Source organism: Chelonoidis abingdonii, chromosome 23 (assembly GCF_003597395.2).
Source record: "Chelonoidis abingdonii isolate Lonesome George chromosome 23, CheloAbing_2.0, whole genome shotgun sequence".
Lineage (NCBI taxonomy): Eukaryota > Metazoa > Chordata > Testudines > Testudinidae > Chelonoidis > Chelonoidis abingdonii.
Window position 1 is genome coordinate 15392026 of NC_133791.1, and position 20119 is coordinate 15412144.

Below are 20119 nucleotides of genomic sequence, written 5' to 3' on the forward strand. Positions count from 1 at the left end.
CCCTCTCTTCCCACAGATCTATGACCTTTCCGTAGATGCTTTGAGCCCAACATTCTATTTCCTTTTGCCAAGCTCCAAGATCAGGGATGTCACGTTTCTGTTCAATGAGGAGGGAAAGAACATCATAGTCATCATGTCTTCTGCTGGGTACATCTATACTCAGCTCATGGAGGAGGCGAGCAGTGCCCAGCATGGACCATTCTATGTTACCAATGTGCTTGAAGTGAACCATGAAGACTTGAAGGTAATGTTGGCTTTTTCCCTACTAACTTTTTCTCTCCCTCTGCTCCTGACTGTAAGAAGCAGCAGTTTGCTTTTCTTTCCCTGATCTAGATCAATGAGGTTGCACTTTTTTCTGCAGAGAGAGAGAAATTCTGACACTGATTCTGACACCACTTGGAGGGTGGTGGTTGTGGGGGAAGGTTGAAATTAAACCCATTGATCTAGTCATCTAGAAAATTGAGCATGTTTTCCATGTTTGGATCTGAAGTTATGCCCAGCAGGATTTCACAGCAGGAAGATGGCTGCAGATCAGCGCTACTGTCAGTATGATGCACTGCTAATGGTGCAGTAGCTAGAATGGATGGGATCATCACCCTTACGCAGGGTCTGTAGAGACACGAGCCTTAGTTTCTGTTTGGTGTCAAGGCTGCTGGGCGCCTGGTGTGCACCACCCAGGCTGGCTAGTTTAAAATATTTCCAACTTCCATTCAGCATCACTACCCCAGTCCACTATGAAATGGGAAAATAGAGGAACTACAAGCCAAGAGGAAAGCGCTTCTGGGAGCTGGAGATGAAGAGGGGTTGGCATGCAACATTCTCTCACACAGGTGCTGTCTTGTGCACTACCTATAGCCTGTGGGTGTGCAAGCTCAGTATCTTGTTCAAAGGCGCTTGGAGTATCTAACGGGTGTGCAGCTTGGTGCTAATGTCATCAAAGGCTGCATTCTCAAAAGCCCTTTGCTGTGTTATGTGATAGGTGGAAGGGCAGATGTTGAAATATTGTACTGACCACTCTAGAGCTCTGAAGATGTGTGTGTGTTTTTCCCTTGTCCCTACAGGACAGTAATGGCCAGGTGGCAGGAGGTGGCGTGTCTGTGTATTATTCCCATGTCCTTCAGATGCTTTTCTTCAGTTACTGTCAAGGCAAATCTTTTGCAGCAACAATTAGCAGGGCTACTCTGGAGGTACAGCGGCTTTTCCCGATCAACATAAAGAGGTGGGACTGAGGGGTTGCCCCCCTCCAATTTCTGTTTCTTATTAGCTGCAGTGGCTGTTCCCAGTGAAAGAACCCAGCTCTCACTGCCCAAGGCTTTATATAGAGAACCTTCCTGCAGTTTATATCTTACCGTTTTATGTCACCTCCTGTTTCTACCCTCTCTGCTTGTAGAACAGTGAGACTGAAACCAAACCCAGCTGCCTTTGCAGTGGGGTGTATGTTTATTTTGCTCACTAGGATTTCACAGCACAGAGGTGCCTTTGGAGCAATCTTGCTGTCTGAGTACAGAGCTTCCAATGGTGCAGCAACTAGAACTGATGGGATTATCCACCCTCTCAGAGGCTGAGGAGCAGGAAGCCTTTGTTTCCATTTGGCACCAGTACTGCAGTGGACCCTAAGCACTGTGCATATAAAGTCGTATTTTCAGGCTGCCTTGAGGGAAACCAATCTCTTATGCTATAAAAATGTCAAGAAGAAAGTTCTTCTATTATCTGTTCTGACAATCAGAGCTGGGCATTCAGGCTACAGAGTCTCACTAGCTTAGCATGAGGCAGATATCTTGCATTCTATTTCCATGAATATCAGGTCCCAACATCTCCCTCACTCCAATCAGACCTCGCCTGATCATTTTGCACAGGGACTTTCACCACTCTGAGAGTTAGATCTCAGTGAGGATTATGTTCTTGGGGAGTATTTTCCTGTGTTTATCTGTTTCCTTTGTATTCATCACATGGCCATGGTAGAGCATGGAGCACTGTATCCACTAACACAGATGCTTTGCTCTGAGACCAGTGCTCTTCTATTCTGTCTGCTAGGATGTGCTTACAAATAATGTGGTGTTTTGCTATCACTCCCCTGCCAGCCTGATAAGAGAGCTCTCTAGTATAAGTTTAAATAGATACTTCAAATCTGGTTCAAGAGTAATTTTCCTGTTTTTATAGTAGTGTCACTAGAATTTTATATACCAAATGAATGGGGAAAGATGTTAAAGAACAGGGCTGGGTGTCTTAACTTCTGGGCTCTCCATGCTGCCACTGACTCAGCTGTTCAACTTTTTTCATTTCAGTTTCCCCATCTGTAAAATGGGAATAATATTGACCTACCTGCCAGGGATTTTCTGAGGTGGCTTAGTTAGCCAAGTGCTTTGAGATCCTCAGACGGTGATGTTACTTGTCTTGCTAGCTGGAATGAGAATTTTATTTATTTATCTTGACGCCCCTTGCAGCTGTTTCTTGAGGTCATGTAAGCCTGGCCTTTCTCTCTTGCAGTTCAAATGGTGGGAGCAAGACCTCCCCAGCACTGTGCCAATGGTCTGAGGTGATGAACCATCCTGGGTTGGTGTGCTGTGTTCAGCAGACCACAGGTATTCCTCTGGTGGTCATGGTGAAGCCAGATACCTTCCTCATCCAGGAGATTAAAACCTTGCCAGCTAAAGCCAAGGTGAGTATTCCCTATCTTTTGCCCTTCAAATTGACTTTCCTGTTTCTCTATTGCTGCCACTTCTTCCAGGTTTCCCTTGCAGTGGTGTCTTACAACAAAGTCATCCTGGTAATAGCCACCAACACTGCACTTGAAAGTATTGTTTCAATACACAAACTGACTTTCCCCAAACCCACCCATGTTTTTAAGGTGTTTTCAACCTCTGTTTACTCTTCATTCTCCTTGCAAAGCCATTGAATCTCTTGCTCTGTTGTAGCCTCTGTCGGCTTGAGTACCTGTTATTCCTGATATTTGTGTGACAGTTAGGCAACAAGCTTGCTCTCTGAGGCAACAGCTTCTCTGGGCCTTTTATTTTGTGGTGTGTAACCTGTTTCAGATCCAGGACATGGTGGCCATCCGTCACACGGCCTGTAACGAGCAGCAGAGGACCACCATGATCCTTCTGTGTGAGGACGGCAGCCTGAGAATATATATGGCAAATGTAGAGAATACTTCCTATTGGCTCCAGCCCTCCCTCCAGCCTAGCAGTGTCATCAGCATCATGAAGCCAGTTCGCAAACGCAAGGCAGCTGCTATCAGTAAGGCTGCTTTCCTTTCATATCATGTCTAAGTTGCCAGTAAAGAAATTAACAATGGAGTAAATACATGATCTGTCACCTTCTCCCCAGAAATGGGATCTTTGCAATCCAGATGAAGTCCCAAGCAACTCCATCAAAATTTTCCATTTAACTTCCCTTCATGAGGACCCTATCTTACATAACTTTTCAAATGTCGTTGCCTGTCCTTCAGAAACCGGATAGCTCTCTTCATAAAGATGATAGCCAGTGGGGGCCTGGATGGCTAAAGGAGTTAGTAATGGAATAATGGAACCTTTCATTTCTAAATTGCTGGTCTGAATCTAGACTGCATTGATACTGAGCAGAATTCATTACCATCTAGTGGACTGTCTGTCTTGTCCCTAGTGGACACACATCCACATCCACATCCCACAGTCATTGCTACAGCTGGCTGCTTTGTTAGCTTCTCAAAAAAACAAGGACTGAATGAGCGTGCAGATTGGATTACCCCCTCTTTGCTAGAGGCCAGCATTGAAGCATATTGGTGGGGTAATATGGGGAAGTGCATGCTGCCACTGCCCATGCTGTACCTGTTCTGTAAAGAGAACTTCAGTCTTCAAGACTCCTGGTTCAGAACCTTTTGCCAGCACTAGATTCATATTTTTTTCTTTTAATTCCCCAGTGTCTAAAGTGAACCTGTTATACCAGGGTCACTACTGAAAATAGGATAGCATCAGGTAGGCACTTAGACATTTGGTTCTGGTAATCACCTTATTAGTAAACACTGGGGTTGGGTGTTATGGGGTTAGCATGGGATGATTTTAATCTTTCAGCACTAATCATTTGTTTTGAGCTGCAGATAAACTGAGTAAGAGGACCTTTCCCTAGGAAAGCTCCTCTTATTCATGGCATAGCATATGTATCTGATCAATCCATAACAAGTTAGAAAGCAAGAGCATTCCCAAGAGATGTGCAGTAAGTCTGCAGTTGGAGCACTCTGTGTGTGTGTTTAGCCATTGGTATCCTCTCTTTCAGCAACTCGCACCTCCAGTCAGGTGAACTTTCCCATTGACTTCTTTGAACACAACCAGCAGCTCACAGATGTGGAGTTTGGAGGCAATGATCTCTTGCAGGTTTATAATGCCCAGCAGATAAAGCACCGGCTCAACTCCACTGGCATGTATGTGGCCAACACCAAGGTAAATCAAACACTTTGGGAGTCTCAAGTATTTACATAATTCTGTCATAAGGCTGCTGTGCTCTTCATCACAGCATGAGCAGTTGTTTTATAAAAAGTGTTCGTTCTCATTCGAATGACACTCTGCCAATCCTGGAGACTGCTGGCTAACCAATCCCATCAGCGACTGGAGGATGTTGACCCAATCTGAGTCCTCCTTACAGCCAGTCATCTGCCACTAGGAACTTTAATTCTGTACGTCAGCTGTCCCTCTCTTTCACTATTTTTGTTGTTTTGGGCCTTTTCTTTCCTTGACTGCTATTTTTCTCTCTGGCTCCATTCTTCTCCTCAGCAACAGAGCATCCCTCTTCCCAAATAAGTAGGCCTTCGAGCCCCATTTATCTGCTATTCCACCCAGTCCTTCCCAGCAGGTCCACGGGGTTGCTACTAAAGTTAGGTAGTGTAAGAAGACAATTCCCAGGAAACATTCTATTCCTGTCATGGTGTAAGCAGGCCACTGGCATTGCAGTGAGATGTGCCTGGGCCTTCCCATTCCAGGGTGCTTGTGGTTAGAAATACCCATCTTCAGCTTTCTCTTCCTCAGTAATGATTGTCTCCTGCAGCCTGGTGGCTTTACCATTGAAGTCACTAACAACAACAGCACAATGGTGATGACAGGCATGAGGATCCAGATTGGCACTCAAGCAATTGAGCGAGCTCCCTCCTACCTGGAGATCTTTGGCCGCACCATGCAGTTGAACATGACCAGGGCTCGTTGGTTTGATTTTCCTTTCACACGGGAGGAAGCCCTGCAAGCTGACAAAAAATTAACCATCTTCAGTAAGTCTTTGGTCTTGGTTGCATGCTTCAACTACCTGCAAGCTAACTGGGGGTGTCTGGGGGTTGTTGCACTTCAGCTGTTATTGGGCAGAGGAACCAGGAATTAGTTTTACAGGGACATAGCCATGGTTCTAATAATTCTGGACTTCTGTAAAGTAGCTATTTTATAGTGGGTCCAGCACCCCATTGCAGAAGGCACGTGCAGCACCTCTAGTTGAGTTACAAGGATTCTGTGCTGAGGTAGCATGGAGGGAAAGACATTAGAAAATAAGACAAAGCTGTGTTTCAGAACAGATGAGTGCTGGGTAAATTGAATGTAAACCCTCTCTACTTGCTTGTTGGTATCAAAGAGAAGGAACCTCCCTTCTGGGAACCTGCAAAATCTCTCTTGCTCATTGCAGTTGGGGCTTCTGTGGATCCTGCTGGAGTCACAATGATGGATGCTGTCAAAATTTAAGGCAAGACCAAAGAGCAGTTTGGCTGGCCTGATGAGCCCCCAGAGGATTTCCCATCTGCCTCAGTGAGCAATGTTTGTCCCCCAAACCTGAATCAAGGAAATGGTACCGGAGACTTGGAGTCTGCTGCCCCTGCTGCTGCCAGTGGGACTGTCCTGGAGAGGTATCTATATATTTCTATACATTATATATGTATATAGCTTTTGTTTGCCTTTTAAAAGTTACTAGTTATACTGGTGCCCTGAATGCACTTGCGTAGCATTCTTAGCTGGGAGCTTTTATACTGGTAATGAAGTGTTGCTCATTTTCATATAACGTGACAATCCTGTCATGCCACTAAAGAGTCAATGTGCAACTTTTCCAAAATGGTTTCCTGCTGCTTCCCTCTAATCTCCCATGTGGAGTTGAGGATGGAGCTCCATGCGTTCTCTTTCACATTACCAGTTGAGTCTGTCTGCAGCAACCTCAACCAGCCTCGGATGGCTTCTGCCTTCTTGCCACCTTTTCTTATTTAAATCTGGGATCCTTTTACAGCCACCAAAATCACAAAAGTTAGAGGCTATTTGAACCTAAGTTCACTTCTGAAGAGCTGTTTCTTCATTCGTCTTTTTAGTTTCTGTGACCTGGCCCTACATAATGTTCTCTCTTCTTTCTCTGTAGCAACTACTTGTGTGGCAACTTCCTCATAGGCCAGGGATCCCCAAACTTTTCAGTCTTGCAACCCAGATATTATAATGTTAGCTATTGCATGAGAGCCTGGTCCTGGGACTCGTAAAATATCCAGGTGCAGGACATATCATGAACAGGAGTTGGGGGTGTATTTGGTAGAGGACAGAGAATTTCTGTTGCTTTCTTCTCTTTTCTTCTACGCTCCATTGTCTATCCTCATCTCAGGGTCTTAGAGACCATGCAGCAGAGACTGTGTGTAGCCAGGAAGCTAGTGGAGACAGAAGGCGGGAAAGTAAAATAAAGATAGATCAGGTGACTCAGTGCAGAGAGAAACTAGTATGATGTAAAAACTAGCCAAATTCATTGCTGGTGTAACTTGACTGACTTCACTGGAGATGCACAGGGGTTAAGTGGCTCTTTGGAGGAAGTTTTCAAAGGCCATAGGCACGTAAGTCCCGTTGAAAGTCACCTTTGAAAATCTTCCCCATTATCAGTACTTCTTTTTCTTTAGGCTAGATCTTTCTTTCTTTCTTTCTTTCTTTCTTTCTTTCTTTTCTCTCCTCTGCTGCCCTGTCTCCACCAGGTGTCTGTCTCTGTATGGAAACTTGAGCAGTGGGACTATAAAACTTAAAGCTAGACTGAGCAAATGAAGTATTTTTCTTGCATCCACTTTATGCACTATAAAATTCCCAACTGCCTGGTGATCCCAAAAAAGGGTTGTGGACCCCTTGTTAGGAACCGCTATTGTAGGCAAGAGGCAGTTTCCGATGGAAAAGTTGGGTGTCTAGACTCTATATCCTTAACCTAGCCTTCAGTAGTGCTTTTAACCAATGTGCTTGGCTTCTCTGTGCTAGATGGCCTCGATCTCCTTTAATTTGTTTTGCTGTTAGGGAAGTTGTGTGCTACCCAAATAGGAGGAGTCCTGCTTGGAATTACTGTATATATCGCTCTCCCAGCTTCCTGACTCCCTATTTAATTTGCCTTTTGCTTAGAATGTGTTCTAGGTAGTTTTCTGTGAGCTTCACACATTTTTTTTTTTCTTTTTCTTTGCTCCCCAAAAGTTCTGAAACTGAGTCCCTAACCATCCTGGACCGGTTAGTATGCCATCCTTTTCTCAGCACGAATGAGTGTGTGTCAGAGACAGAACACATGATGTGGCTTTTGTTGATTGTTTTATTTTTTTTAAGTGACATTTGCTTCTTTACAATCTGGTCATTGCATGGCAGAAGATTTAGCAAAATGTAAAGGTGTGGTGGATTGAGAATTTCGGCTGCATACAGTATAACTGTTGCTTGTTGACACTCCTCAGCTCACTTTGTCCCTCCTTGTGCCTCTCTTTTCCCCTCTTCTATTTCCCCACTGGTTTTGTGGGTGTATGAGGAGAAATAAACTGTTCAGTTGTTTAACTGTCAGACAAGTGACCAGAGAACTTGCCCAGTCCTTATATTATTTCTTCTACCCGGTTTTTAATCTTATGTTCTGCTCTCTCTCCTTGTTCTTTATGCTGTCTCTCCTCTTCCCTTTCCCCTCCTGATCTGTGTAGCTTGGCCTCTGTTTACTCGGTTCTTTGTTGCTCTCTCCTGCTGTGTGGCGGTGCTCCTTTCGATGCGTCCGTTGAGCATTTCGGGCAGTTTTATTGCGAGGCAGAGAGGAGTGCAACAAGGGAAAATTGGCACAAGACTGCAAGTTCTGAATAAGACTTTCCCTTGGGCGAGCGTTTTACTAACACGCCTTGCCTAGGACCAAAAGTGGTCGACTGAAGGCTCTTGGATTTGGGTCTCTTTTGTAACTCATGTTTTGAACATACCTAGGTGCATACCTAGTTCAGTTAATTGAACTGCTGAAGCATTTGGGATGAAACTCTAAATTGGAAAGCGTACCCTCTGTGAAAATAGCAAGCGAGTACAGACGCTCCCCGGGTTACGCAAACCCGACTTAAGGAAATCCGGACTTAAAGGAAAAGTTCCATAAGCTTTTTTTCTTTTTGCGTAATTGTCGGAGATACATTCCCGACTTATGCAAAATTCGACTTACACTAGGCATTCCGGAACGAACGCTTGCGTAAGTCGGGGAGCTTCTGTAGAATCTTGCTCCCTTAGAAAAAGCATAACTGACTTTTCTCCTGTGTCTACCACCCTTGATCTGCAGTCATATAAGTCTGTGGGCCATGGTGAATTGGTACTGTCAAGACAATCCAAGTTATCCCTGCCGCAGGCAGCATAAGGAAATGTTTTATCCTCTTTGGTAGAGAAAAGCCCCTATCTTTCAGCTGTGGATTATTAAAGCAGTCCTAAGTTTGTCTGTGAGCGTGAGCCAGGTTTAACTCTGGTCTGTAACACAATGAAATGATATGCATGGTGCCTGTGGCAGGTTTTATCATGCTTTGATTTTGTACTTGGCATTTGTTAGCTGTTTCTGAGCTACTCATGACTGTAGCCTGCATAAAGCGAAGTGCTAAGGAGAGAGAAGGGTTGCTGTACTCAAGCCTGCTTTCCTTTCTCCCTTCAGGCTAGTAGTGAGTTCTTTAGAAGCCCTGGAAAGCTGCTTTGCTGTAGGACCAGTCAACGAGAAGGCAAGTAACTTTCTGAATACATCTTGAGCTTTCAAAGACAGGGGAGGAGGAGTGAGATCAGCAGCAGCTCCTGCAGCCCTAGGGGCCTGATACCAGAAGAGAGCCGCATCCGTTTTGCTCAGAACAGAGATCTGAAACTTGAGTTAGTGAAAAGCATTTGAAACTAGTTTTGAATGACAATTGGCATTTGCGTTCATTGCTGGTGGGGATTTTCGTGCTGCACAGTGACCTGGTTTGTGAATACAGCAGGTGGAAGCCCAGCAAACAGAAGAAGAACTTTCTAATGTATAAACCTAAAACGCTGTCTAAATAATAAACATAGCCTCATGTCAAAGCAATATTGAATCGAGGAGGAAACCTGCATTCCTGGGAGGGGGAGATAATGCAAGAAGAATGAAGCAGGAGTGGTTGAGAAGTCAGACTTGCATGCCATAGCACTTTCAGTGTCAATTTACTGCAGGCTTTTTGTCTGTCCCTGGGAACAGGAAAAGAGCAAGGCTGCAGCTCAGGAACTGGCTACCATGCTACTCTCAATGCCAGCTCCCTCCAGCGTCCAGCAGCAAACCAAGGGTCTGCTGGCTAGCCTTCACACCAGCCGCTCGGCATACCATAACCACAAGGTAACTGTTGGAGGGTTTTCCAAGCCCGTTGTAACCACCCAGTGGCATGGCTGACATACGAGGTGCACCCAAAGGGCATCTATTCCAGGCAACATGTGCCTGCTGGCTGGCTGCCTTCAGCATCTGCTGCCTGCCTGGTCTTTCTTTCCATCAGAGAGTTTTGTATTCGTGACACTTTGAAGATTTGGGTGTGAATCCATATTATAAATAAAAAGTAACAGTTAATCTGTGGGTAAACACATGGGTATCTTGGGACATGCTGAAGTTAGTCTGCAAATTATGTCCTATAGGTCTGATGTCTGCAGGGCAGCCAGGTTTGAATCAAATACTGTAGAACAATATCAGGTAAATCATGATTTGACCTGAAAAATCTAGTCATACCATAAAAATGTAGACTACTGCATTGTCTAACCCAGTAAACTGCTGTTAAGTTATATAGAGAAATGAAAATCCATTCTCCAAGTGGAATTCATTTGTTGCTGGGTGACTTCTGCTGCCGCTGACACATGTGGCAGTGATGGTGGTGAAGAGTTAACAGGGAGTTCGCTTTTTAGTGAAGGCTAAATTGTCCCATCTACTCCTTCCCATCCTGGCTCTTCAGACCTTTGCTGCTGCTATTCCCTTGTTTGTCTTTAATAATCCTTACTTTGCAGGATCAGGCCTTGCTGAGTAAAGCCATCCAATATTTGAGCTCCTCCAGCAAAGAAGGGAAGGACCTGGACCCTGAAGTGTTTCAGAGATTGGTGATCACTGCTCGATCCATCGCTATTATGAGGCCAAACAACTTGGTTCATTTCACGGAGTCAAAGTTGCCACAGATGGAAACAGGTGGATAAACCATTGAATTTCTATTTTTGTCTTTATTGAACTTTTCCCTTTGGATAGTTGTATATATTTTATGTTTTGTTTGTTATGTTGTACAGCTGCTTTATATAAGGGCTGGTAGCTCCCATGTGGATTTTATCCTCTGTGGTTCATGAGTGACCAAAGAGACTTCAGCTCACTGAGATGTAAAGGCTCATGTGTTGTGTATTCTCTCTCTCAGACTTTTGGGGTCTACTACCATCTGTTCTATATAGAAGTTGGGAGTCATTGCGTGGTTATCTAATTCAGAAACATGCTATAGAGTGGTGCTGGTGGCAAGAGTCACAGACTAGATCCAGCACAAAGATTTTAAAGAGGTCAGTCGGCACTGACAAAAGCCCGCTGTTACTGGCCTGGGGGAGACTATAAAGTCTGAACTTTGCCTGCTCCTCCCTAGCCCCTAGCAGTTACTGGGATTGTTGAAGATGGGAAAGTTGGGGCTTTAAATGGGGCCCCCTTACCAATTTTTTTTTTTTAAATCAAGAAGAAACGGTAGGCACGGGTCTATGAGAATAATGTTCATTAGACATTCGGTAGCTCTCCTGATCAGGGCATTGGCTGCCTTTCAGCTGTAGTCAATATCAACTTAACTCAGTGGTGCCTTGCTTGCTAACAAACTCTCTTCCCCTCCCCTGCCACTAGTGATGGTAAGCTCAAGACTGAACTCTGACAGTGAGAGATGTCCAGAAGACCTTTTATCCACTGACAGATAGCTGGGGAGTGGGGAGGCAGGGAAGATGCAATTTCTCAGATAATTGGGTCTCAGGCTATTTAGAGCATTATACGTCAGTATCGAAAAAGATAGGCACCACTTTAAGCTCATGACGTGAGTTCTAGATTTAAATTAATTTTCCACCTTTTCCCTCATTGCGTAAAACAGTGGTATGAGTGTTACAATTTTTCTGACTTTCTGTGACCAAAATCCTGCTTTGTGATTCTGCGTGGTTCTGATGGTTACTTTTCTCCCTTCACAGAGGGAGGTGAAGGAGGACAGGAAGCCCAGAAACACACTGAAGGAGACGGGTGTAGTTTTATCACCCAGCTGGTCAACCATTTCTGGAAGCTACATGCATCAAAACCCAAAAATGCCTTCCTGGCTCCTGCCTGCTTACCAGGTATATTAAAGCTGAACCTTGTCATTTGACGAAGTGGAGCTTGTGTATTTTTGAAGCAGCCCATCTGAAATGAAGCTAGCAAAGGGGAAGAAAATGTTTTAGTATTTGCTTGCATATTTCCCTGTTAAATGATATGAATAAATGCTGATCTAATACTTTTATATCTTGTACAAATACAAAAGCATAAGAAATGATGGCTTATATAGCTAGTCACAAGAATGAAAGTTTGTCGTGGTGGTGGTGGAATGTTTTCCAAGTAATTACGTTTTTATACTTTTAGGGAACTTGTCTGTATAAACTTCTTTTGGTCTTTATTTTTTATAATGCCAACAGTGTGCTAGTCTGTTTACAGACAGGTAGGCCCTTCCTGAAGAGCTTAGTCTAAATACTAGTTCACAATCCTACACTCTTGTTCCTACTTAGGTCTGACGCATGTTGAAGCCACAGTCAACGCTCTGGTGGACATTATCCATGGATACTGCACATGTGAACTGGATTGTATCAACACAGCATCCAAGATCTACATGCAAATGTTACTCTGTCCTGTACGTAATCTTGCTCTCATTGTGTGCTGGTTTGTCCTGTACCACTGACAGTGTGAAGACAGTCTAACACAAGCAGGGTGGTACGAGAAGGCTAGTAGTTTGCATGATGGAGGTGGTATGATCAAAGCCCCACGTACTCTGTAGCAACTTCTGCAGTTAACTTCTACAGTCAGGCCCCTAGATTCTGCACCTCTGGATATCCTTTGGCAATCGCAGATACATTATAAAATGGAGATTCTTGTTGAACTAAATATAACTATGCATAATGCAGTCAATACAGTATCCCTGGTTTTATTTATTTGTATATTACATTCAATTTGTTTTATTTTGCCATTGACTTAATTTTATTGAGAACACAATTGACTTTATGGAAGCTGGCAGAAAAGAAGCTGAAGTCTTTGGCAGCTGAGGCTTTTGGCTCCTGGAAAGGTGTGAGAGGTGGTTTAAGCACACTAACTATTTTGGCTATGATCAGCAGTGAAATAGATGAGTATTGACATTTTAAATCAGTACCCATTATATGTCATAACCAGCACCTTTGAAAGGAGTGGAGCAGTGCAAAGACACTCAGAGGAGCTATTGTTTCACACTCTCTGCAAATTAGGACAGCACTGAGTTGCTTTTATACTCCTTTTATGTTTTTAAGGTCATCTTTGCAGCCTTAAGGACTATAGATGCTTTTTTTAATTAATAAATGAAACTTTTAGATGTGAGTACCTGATTTGGGATAAAACTCTAATGATGGAATCATGAATTACTCAGGGCCCTTTTTATAGTATGTCCTTGGTCAACCTGTGAATTCCAGTTTTCTAAAAGCAGCCATCTGATATCCAACAGCATTGTCCTTTGCATAATATGGGAGAGGATGTTGGTGCAGGAGAGGGCTGAAAGACTCCTGCTAGAGATTTGATACCGATTCAACTGCCGGTGTAAAGTTAGTCACTCCTCACATTCCCAGTGATGAAATATAGAGATTGTAAGCTCAAAGTTGGTAGAAAAAAGTACAACATAATATGTGCATGGGCAGAAAGAATGTTTGACCCAATGCTCAAACCACAAAACTGACTGCTGAGGAAATGTGCTTATGAGCAGGAGGCAGACATATTGTGAAAATGTTCTATGCATTGTCAACAAGGAGTAGTGGGACTAGATCGCCTGTACTATTGGCATCTTGTGCCAGAAACTGGTATTATAAAGGGGTGGAAATTAATGGTAAGGAATAGAGATGGTAGAGAGGGAGAAAGTATATACTGTATGCTTGTCATGTGGTAGCGTGGGATAGGTGATCATAGTTGCCTTAGGGAACAGTGAAAAGTGTTTTTATAATGGGGAAGACAATAGCTGTGCTATATGTTTGCATGATGACTAATAGAGAGTCAGCTGGGTATTTCTTAGGTGGATTCATAAGGACTGTTAATGTACAGATAAAGCATGAGAAGGTTAATGACCAATCTGTTTACATTGCAGGATCCTGCAGTGAGCTTTTCCTGTAAACAAGCTTTAATTCGAGTGCTGAGGCCGAGGAACAAGCGGAGACATGTGACGCTGCCATCTTCTCCTCGCAGCAACACCCCCATGGGTATGGCTAACTTTCCTCTGTGCTTTTGACTAATCTGAGCCACCTTATGCACAATAGTTCATATAAGATCATGTGATATGAGCTCACCCTTAGCAAGTGGACAACCCACAAACCTAGGATGACCAGACAGCAAATGTGAAAAATCGGGACGGGGTGGGGGGTAATAAGAGCCTATATAAGAAAAAGACTAAAAAATCGGGACTGTCCCTATAAAATCAGGACATCTGGTCACCCTACATAAATCTGATTTCTCAAATTGGCATATTGGGTAACGCTACAAAATATAATGCTGTGTGTAATGCCCCCACTTAATATATAGTTCCACACTGTTTATCCAGTCTAGACTGCGAAAGTGCAGACAGTATCAACATTTCTGTCTGTACTTTCATGGGTTTAAAAGTTGGCTGTACACTTTTGCTCCAGGCTAAAATTAGCCAGTCAGGTCTCCATCCAAGAGAGAAATATTTTTAGAACTTAATGGGTGGTGGAAGATGCCATAGTAGAGACAGAAGTATCTGATATATGGCTAAATGGAGGACAGGGCAGGTTTCCTTCTCACCATTGTACCTCTGCCCTGTTTTGGAGTAGCCACATCTGTGTAAAGAGTGTGAATTATCTACCCATCCTGTTCTTGGTATGTCTGCTGAGACTAGAACAGTGACCACCCAGACAGCCAATTTATTTCATGTAGCTATGGGTGGGGAACCCTTTTTCTATCGGGGCCATTGACACACATCAAAAATCAGTTGGGGGCCACACACAGCTCCCTGCCTGCCCTGGCTCCATGCTGCTCTGCTCCCTGAGGGGCCAGGTGGCTCTGCCTGCACCTGTCCTTCCCATTGACCACTGTTCACGGCCAATGGGAGCTGCGGAGCTGGCAGTGGGGGCGGGGACAGCACGTGGAGCTTCCCCGATCGCACCTCTACCTAGGGGCTGCAGGGACATGCCAGCGAGCCAGCTCTTGCAGCTACAACCCCGCGGGGGTGGTGCTGAGGCTCAGGGTATCCGGAAGATATAGGCCAAGAAACAGTGATCTGAACAATTAGTCACTGCCAGCCTGGATGGGTTTGAACTTGGTGTAAGACTTTCTCCCCCCCGCCTCCCCCATTACCAGCCCCCTGGCCCATCCATGTGGGTTTCCTCTCCCATATGCAAGAATATTTTCCCAAAATGTAGGCGGGGGGGAGGGGTGGCACAAGAGGGATTCTGGAAGTTCTCTCTTTTTTCCCTCAGCTTTGTGTAGCTCAGAGGTAGGCAACCTATGGCACGGGGTGCCGAAGGCGGCACACTAGCTGATTTTCAGTGACACTCACACTGCCCAGGTCCTGACCACCAGTCCAGGGGGCTCTACATTTTAATTTTAAATGAAGCTTCTTAAACATTTTAAAAACCTTATTTACTCTACATGCAACAATAGTTTAGTTATATATTTATAGAAAGAGACCTTCTAAAAACGTTAAAATGTATTACTGGCACACGGAACCTTAAATTAGAGTTAGTAAATGAAAACTCGCCACACCACTTCTGAAAGGTTGCCAACCCCTGGTGTAGCTCATCCTCTAAAATCTGAAGTTTTCTTAGATGGATTCCTAAGGACTGTTCCTATACAGTTAAAGCAGGAGAAGGTTAATGATCAGCCTGTTTACAGGAGAAGCTCAGTGCAGGATCCCACAGTGTAAACAATTTTTTTCTTCTCTTCCACTCCAAAAGCACTGTATTGTGCTGATCATCCTGGCTGAGGAAAGCTGGAAATGGCTTCCTCCAGGATTGGGCAGGGAGTTGCCACAGAGCAGCTTGAGTTGTTCCTTTTTATGATACCCTGCACCTGCAAGGACTTAACTTTTTCATTTTGAGAGTGAAACAAAACCTGAATCTCTTACTCCTGACTTCACCAAGCCAGCCTGTTAGTCACTTTATAATTGAGTGACCTGGGAACAGTGGCATTGTGAGAGGGGCTTTTTGTATTAGAGCTTTCTCCTATTCTCCCTCTGTTCCTGGGGGTCCTCTGCATCCCTGAAGACGAATGTTTGCATTCCCTCACCTTGAGGCTTCATGTTTGCCTCCTCTCACAACCGAGGATGACTGTATGAAAGTCCCTATGGAATCCCATCAGTACTGCTCCTTACATAAAGGGTGTACAGCTTAGAAGCACTCAGATGCTGAGCATTCTACCTCAGTTACAGTCATCCCAATCTTTGCCAGCCAGCAGAGCAAGAGAGTGGGAAAATACCCTGGGTCTCCCACATAGCTCTGCAGCGCTCTGCTATTACGGACAGCATGGTGTGTTGGTCAGCATTGCCCGCTGCTCCGCACATTAGTGTGGAGAGAAAGCGATGAGGAAAGGGTGTGTTTGTGAATGGTATTTTTGTGGCCCAGGAGATAAGGACGATGATGACGATGATGACGCAGAAGACAAAATGCAGAGCTCTGGGATAGCAAATGGCGAACATATTCGACAAGAGAGCCAGGAGCAAAGCGAGGTGGATCACGGGGACTTTGAGATGGTGGTGAGCCCAGAGTTTTTTTTGTTTGGGGTCTTTTATTTTAAAAAGTACTTAGGTTTAGTTTAATTACGGTTCTTCAACCCCAAGCACTCCACTGGATGGGGATGATCTGATAGAAGCTCTGTCTCTGTTCCTTCTCCTTAGTCTGAGTCAATGGTGCTGGAGACTTCTGAAAATGTGAATAATGGCAACCCTTCTCCTCTGGAGGCTCTCCTGGCAGGAGCAGAGGGATTCCCACCCATATTGGACATTCCTCCAGATGCAGATGATGAAACAATGGTGGAGCTAGCCATTGCCCTGAGCCTGCAACAAGACCAGCAAGGTAAGATGTGCATGTTATCTGAGACTGATTGGAATCCCGGTTTCAAAGGGCCTTGGGGATTTAGAAACCAATATTGCCTTGAATTTCCTATTTGAGAGAGGCACTTAATTCCCTAGGACCCTTTTGGAAAATCTCAGCCTACCTGACTTGTCTGAGGCTGCATAAGAATTTGAGGCAAAGTTGGAATTGAACCAAGATCTCCTGACTCCCGGTCCAGTGCCTTAAAAACGCTATCATCCTTCCACTCCCAAATGATCATTGGATGCAGTGGATTGAGACTGGAACAGATGAGAACTATTAAGTCACGAGAGGCAATACTACTCTTAAGGGGTGGGGCGGGGCGGATGTTGGTTATGTGTATTTTTAGCTTTTGTTCACATACATTTCTATCATTGCCAAGTTATCACAAAGAGCCTTTGTGGAGGAAGGGTTCTCAAAGGAGGGTTTTGAATGAGTAGTGGGTGGCCAATTGGCATAGGAGATAGGCAAACTGCATCAAGGATAAGAGCTGGCATGAGAAAAAATACTTAAATGAATGGGGAGCAGTTGGCTGAGGGACTTGTGCAGAGCAAAGCCAGCAAGATGGAATCAAGACATGTGAGGATAAATGTAAACAAGCTTAAAGTTTGTCCATTGTGTGTTATCTTGAAGGTATTCAAAGAGGAAGGCTTAGTCATACTGAAAAATTGTCTACACGATGCGGTAGTCTGCACCAGCTGGCCTGTAAATTCTAATGAGCACCAGGATGACATGGACTAACTGGTCCATGTGGACTCTGCTGTTCCCTAGAGTGTGAGCATCTAATACTGTTTCAAAATATTATTACACTAACCTGCACTTGGGAACTTCCCGTGCACACCAGCAGGGTCCACACAGCGCAGTTCGTACGTGTCACACTGGTACTCATAATTTACACCCTAACTTGTATGGACTAACGCACTTTGTAGACAGTTCAGGGATTTATTGACAGTCAGTGTTGTGTGTTCACCTCCGACAGGAAGCAGCAGCAGTGCACTTGGACTACAGAGCCTGGGGCTGTCTGGCCAAGCCCCCAGTTCTTCATCTCTTGATGCTGGAACTCTCTCTGACACCACAGCATCAGGTAACTGTTCACAACAAGATATTAAACTCTCTGACGGCATCTTGAACCCTATAGCAATACTGCCTGCACTGCAGTATCTCCTGCAGGTCACTTAGTAATTTTGCCAAGCAGTCACTGTCTTTGGGTTCTTTGCTTTAAAAATGAACAATCAGCCCCAGAAATCTGGAGTTCAGGAGGAAACTTTTCTAGCAGCCTGCTTCCCAGATTGCACAGCTAAAATGTAGATTGTCGGTGAAACCCAGGAGATCAGTTAGATTCCATTAGCATTCTGCTTTAGAGCTCTTGTGAATTTTTCACTTCTGGAAGAGCACCTCTGCTCAGTTTGGATACTTACACTTAAAAGGTATAATGGCACATCAGCAGCTCAAATTATTAGGTTTTCCAGATTTTTTTTTTTTTTTTAATTAGGAAGGTTTAAGGATCGTGAACACAGCATATTTCTTTAACCCTTTTTGGTCTGTCTCCAACCACAGGGTAGCCCTTTCAAGAACCTATTCTCCATTGTTTGTGAACAAAAGCTCATGCACACCCTTTTTTTGAGCACTACCACTTGTTCTAACAGATGATAGTTGATGCCATTCATTAAGGGTGCAAATAATCCTCACTTGTGCATGCGGATGTTGGATTTAAAGCAGAGGGATGATTGTACAGTGATGGCTAGTCCGTGGTCCCTGGAGAAAATTTGTCCCACAGTTTCTAACCTAAGAAGCAGAGCAGAATTTGCTTCTAAGCTCAAGTATCGAGAGCACTACTATTATAGTTGGTTTCAGATACGTTTGATAGTGTTATGTTCCTCCCTTGTTCTGAGAGGTTTTAATCTGAGTGTAATTATAGCAAGAGATTCTTCCTTCATATAGTAGAGCTGCTGAAGTAATTTTCATTTAATAAGCAACCAAATGTAACTCTTCCTGGTGGTTGATAATCCCTTGAATTGGTGGGGACATTTTCTTTTCTGTAGTTAGACCCCCCAGACTTCTCATGACACCTCTCTAGTCAGAGCTGTCCAGCCGACTTGAGAAGTAGTGAGGGACATTTCCATATCCTCTTGATTGGTTACTGAAAATAGACACAGAAACCTGGAGTCACTCTTGGCTTTTCTCTAGAGCATACTCTTTTAGAGTTGTATAAAGACAGTGTTTTTACTTGTAACAGCTCTCGTTACTCTCTTAGCTCCAGCATCTGATGATGAAGGCAGCACAGCGGCAACGGATGGCTCTACTCTTCGGACTTCACCAGCTGACCATGGCGGCAGTGTGGGCTCTGAGAGTGGTGGCAGTGCCGTGGATTCAGTGGCTGGCGAGCACAGTGGTAATAGCAGTCAGTGACTTATTTGGCCAGTGCCTACATGTTTTGGGCACTGTTTAGATGATTGCACTGTAGTTATTTTATAGCAGTGTCTGAGAGAGACAAGAATATTGTTTGACAAAAAGGAACAAATCTTTAGTGCATGGTAAGGGTATGTGGACTGTCTTAATGTTCATCTCAGTGTGCTTTAGAAACTACGTATGCAGGATTCATTTAATAAGTTTCCTGTATTGACTCCATTTCATTTAAGCTCTTGCTTTGGGTGAAACCTGTATAATAAAAATAGACCATTCACACACGGTTGTATGCGGTGTTAAAGTAATTTGTACAGAAATAAAGCTCTTTTTTGGCCTTGGAAGATAGCCACAGACACCTTTTCCCCCTTCCGGAATCCAAAGAATTATTATCCCAAATGGTCATTCAGCTTTGCGGTTTGCTCTGAGGCATAGTGGAGATGGTGTTCAGTTGTGCTCATGTCACCTTTCCTTCTTCAGTGTCCGGCCGCAGCAGCGCGTATGGTGACACTACAGCTGAGGGCCATCCAGCTGGGCCAGGCAGTGTCAGCTCAAGCACCGGTGCCATCAGTACCACCACAGGGCAGCAGGAAGGGGATGGTTCAGAAGGAGAAGGCGAAGGAGAAGCTGAAGGAGATGTCCACACCAGCAATAGGTATGAAGCTTTATTTTCCCATGGAGGAATAGATCAGAGGGGACCCACTCATGTGCCACTGATGTTACATTTTCATGCAGGGGAAATGGGCCTTGGAGATACTATAAAACCATAGAGAATAATGAACAGCTGTGGTAGAGATCAGAGGCCAGAAGTCCATCTCACTGGTCTCCAACAATTATTGTGCGTAGAGCAAGCCACTGTTTGCATCCATGCATCTGTCAGTCTGCCTTGTCACCTGTGTGTCCCATGAGAGTTCATCTGGGGAGTTATACTTGCAGGGTTGAACAAGCTGAATGTTAGACACATACATCTAGTGAGCCACTCACTAAAACTTAAATTTTGGTGACATCTGACATTCAGTGTGGAAACATAGCGTAGGCTGCCCAGGTTGGTGTCTGTCAAGCATGCTCTATACTTTAAAACAAACAAACAAACAAAAAAAACCTCCTCAGTCTGCAACAATCTCACTGCAGTTTCTCATTGGTTTTCCCCTTTTTCTTTGACCTGGGGACAGATGATTCTGCGAAATTCCACTTACTCAGGGATGCCCTCTGCAGATTGG

General features: G+C 44.3%; 1 protein-coding gene across 1 annotated transcript in view; it reads left to right on the forward strand.

Moving 5' to 3' along the window:
• The window catches only part of UBR4 (ubiquitin protein ligase E3 component n-recognin 4), a 114040-nt gene that overhangs the window by 40703 nt on the left and 53218 nt on the right, over window positions 1–20119 (forward strand). Inside the window, 18 exon segments of the mRNA XM_032787556.2 lie at window positions 17–244; window positions 1062–1219; window positions 2488–2659; window positions 3036–3237; window positions 4252–4415; window positions 5017–5233; window positions 5635–5851; window positions 8866–8929; window positions 9415–9549; window positions 10203–10377; window positions 11388–11528; window positions 11952–12073; window positions 13541–13652; window positions 16029–16159; window positions 16301–16478; window positions 17476–17580; window positions 18751–18888; window positions 19380–19554. Of these exon segments, the coding sequence (XP_032643447.1) occupies window positions 17–244; window positions 1062–1219; window positions 2488–2659; window positions 3036–3237; window positions 4252–4415; window positions 5017–5233; window positions 5635–5851; window positions 8866–8929; window positions 9415–9549; window positions 10203–10377; window positions 11388–11528; window positions 11952–12073; window positions 13541–13652; window positions 16029–16159; window positions 16301–16478; window positions 17476–17580; window positions 18751–18888; window positions 19380–19554 (2834 nt within the window).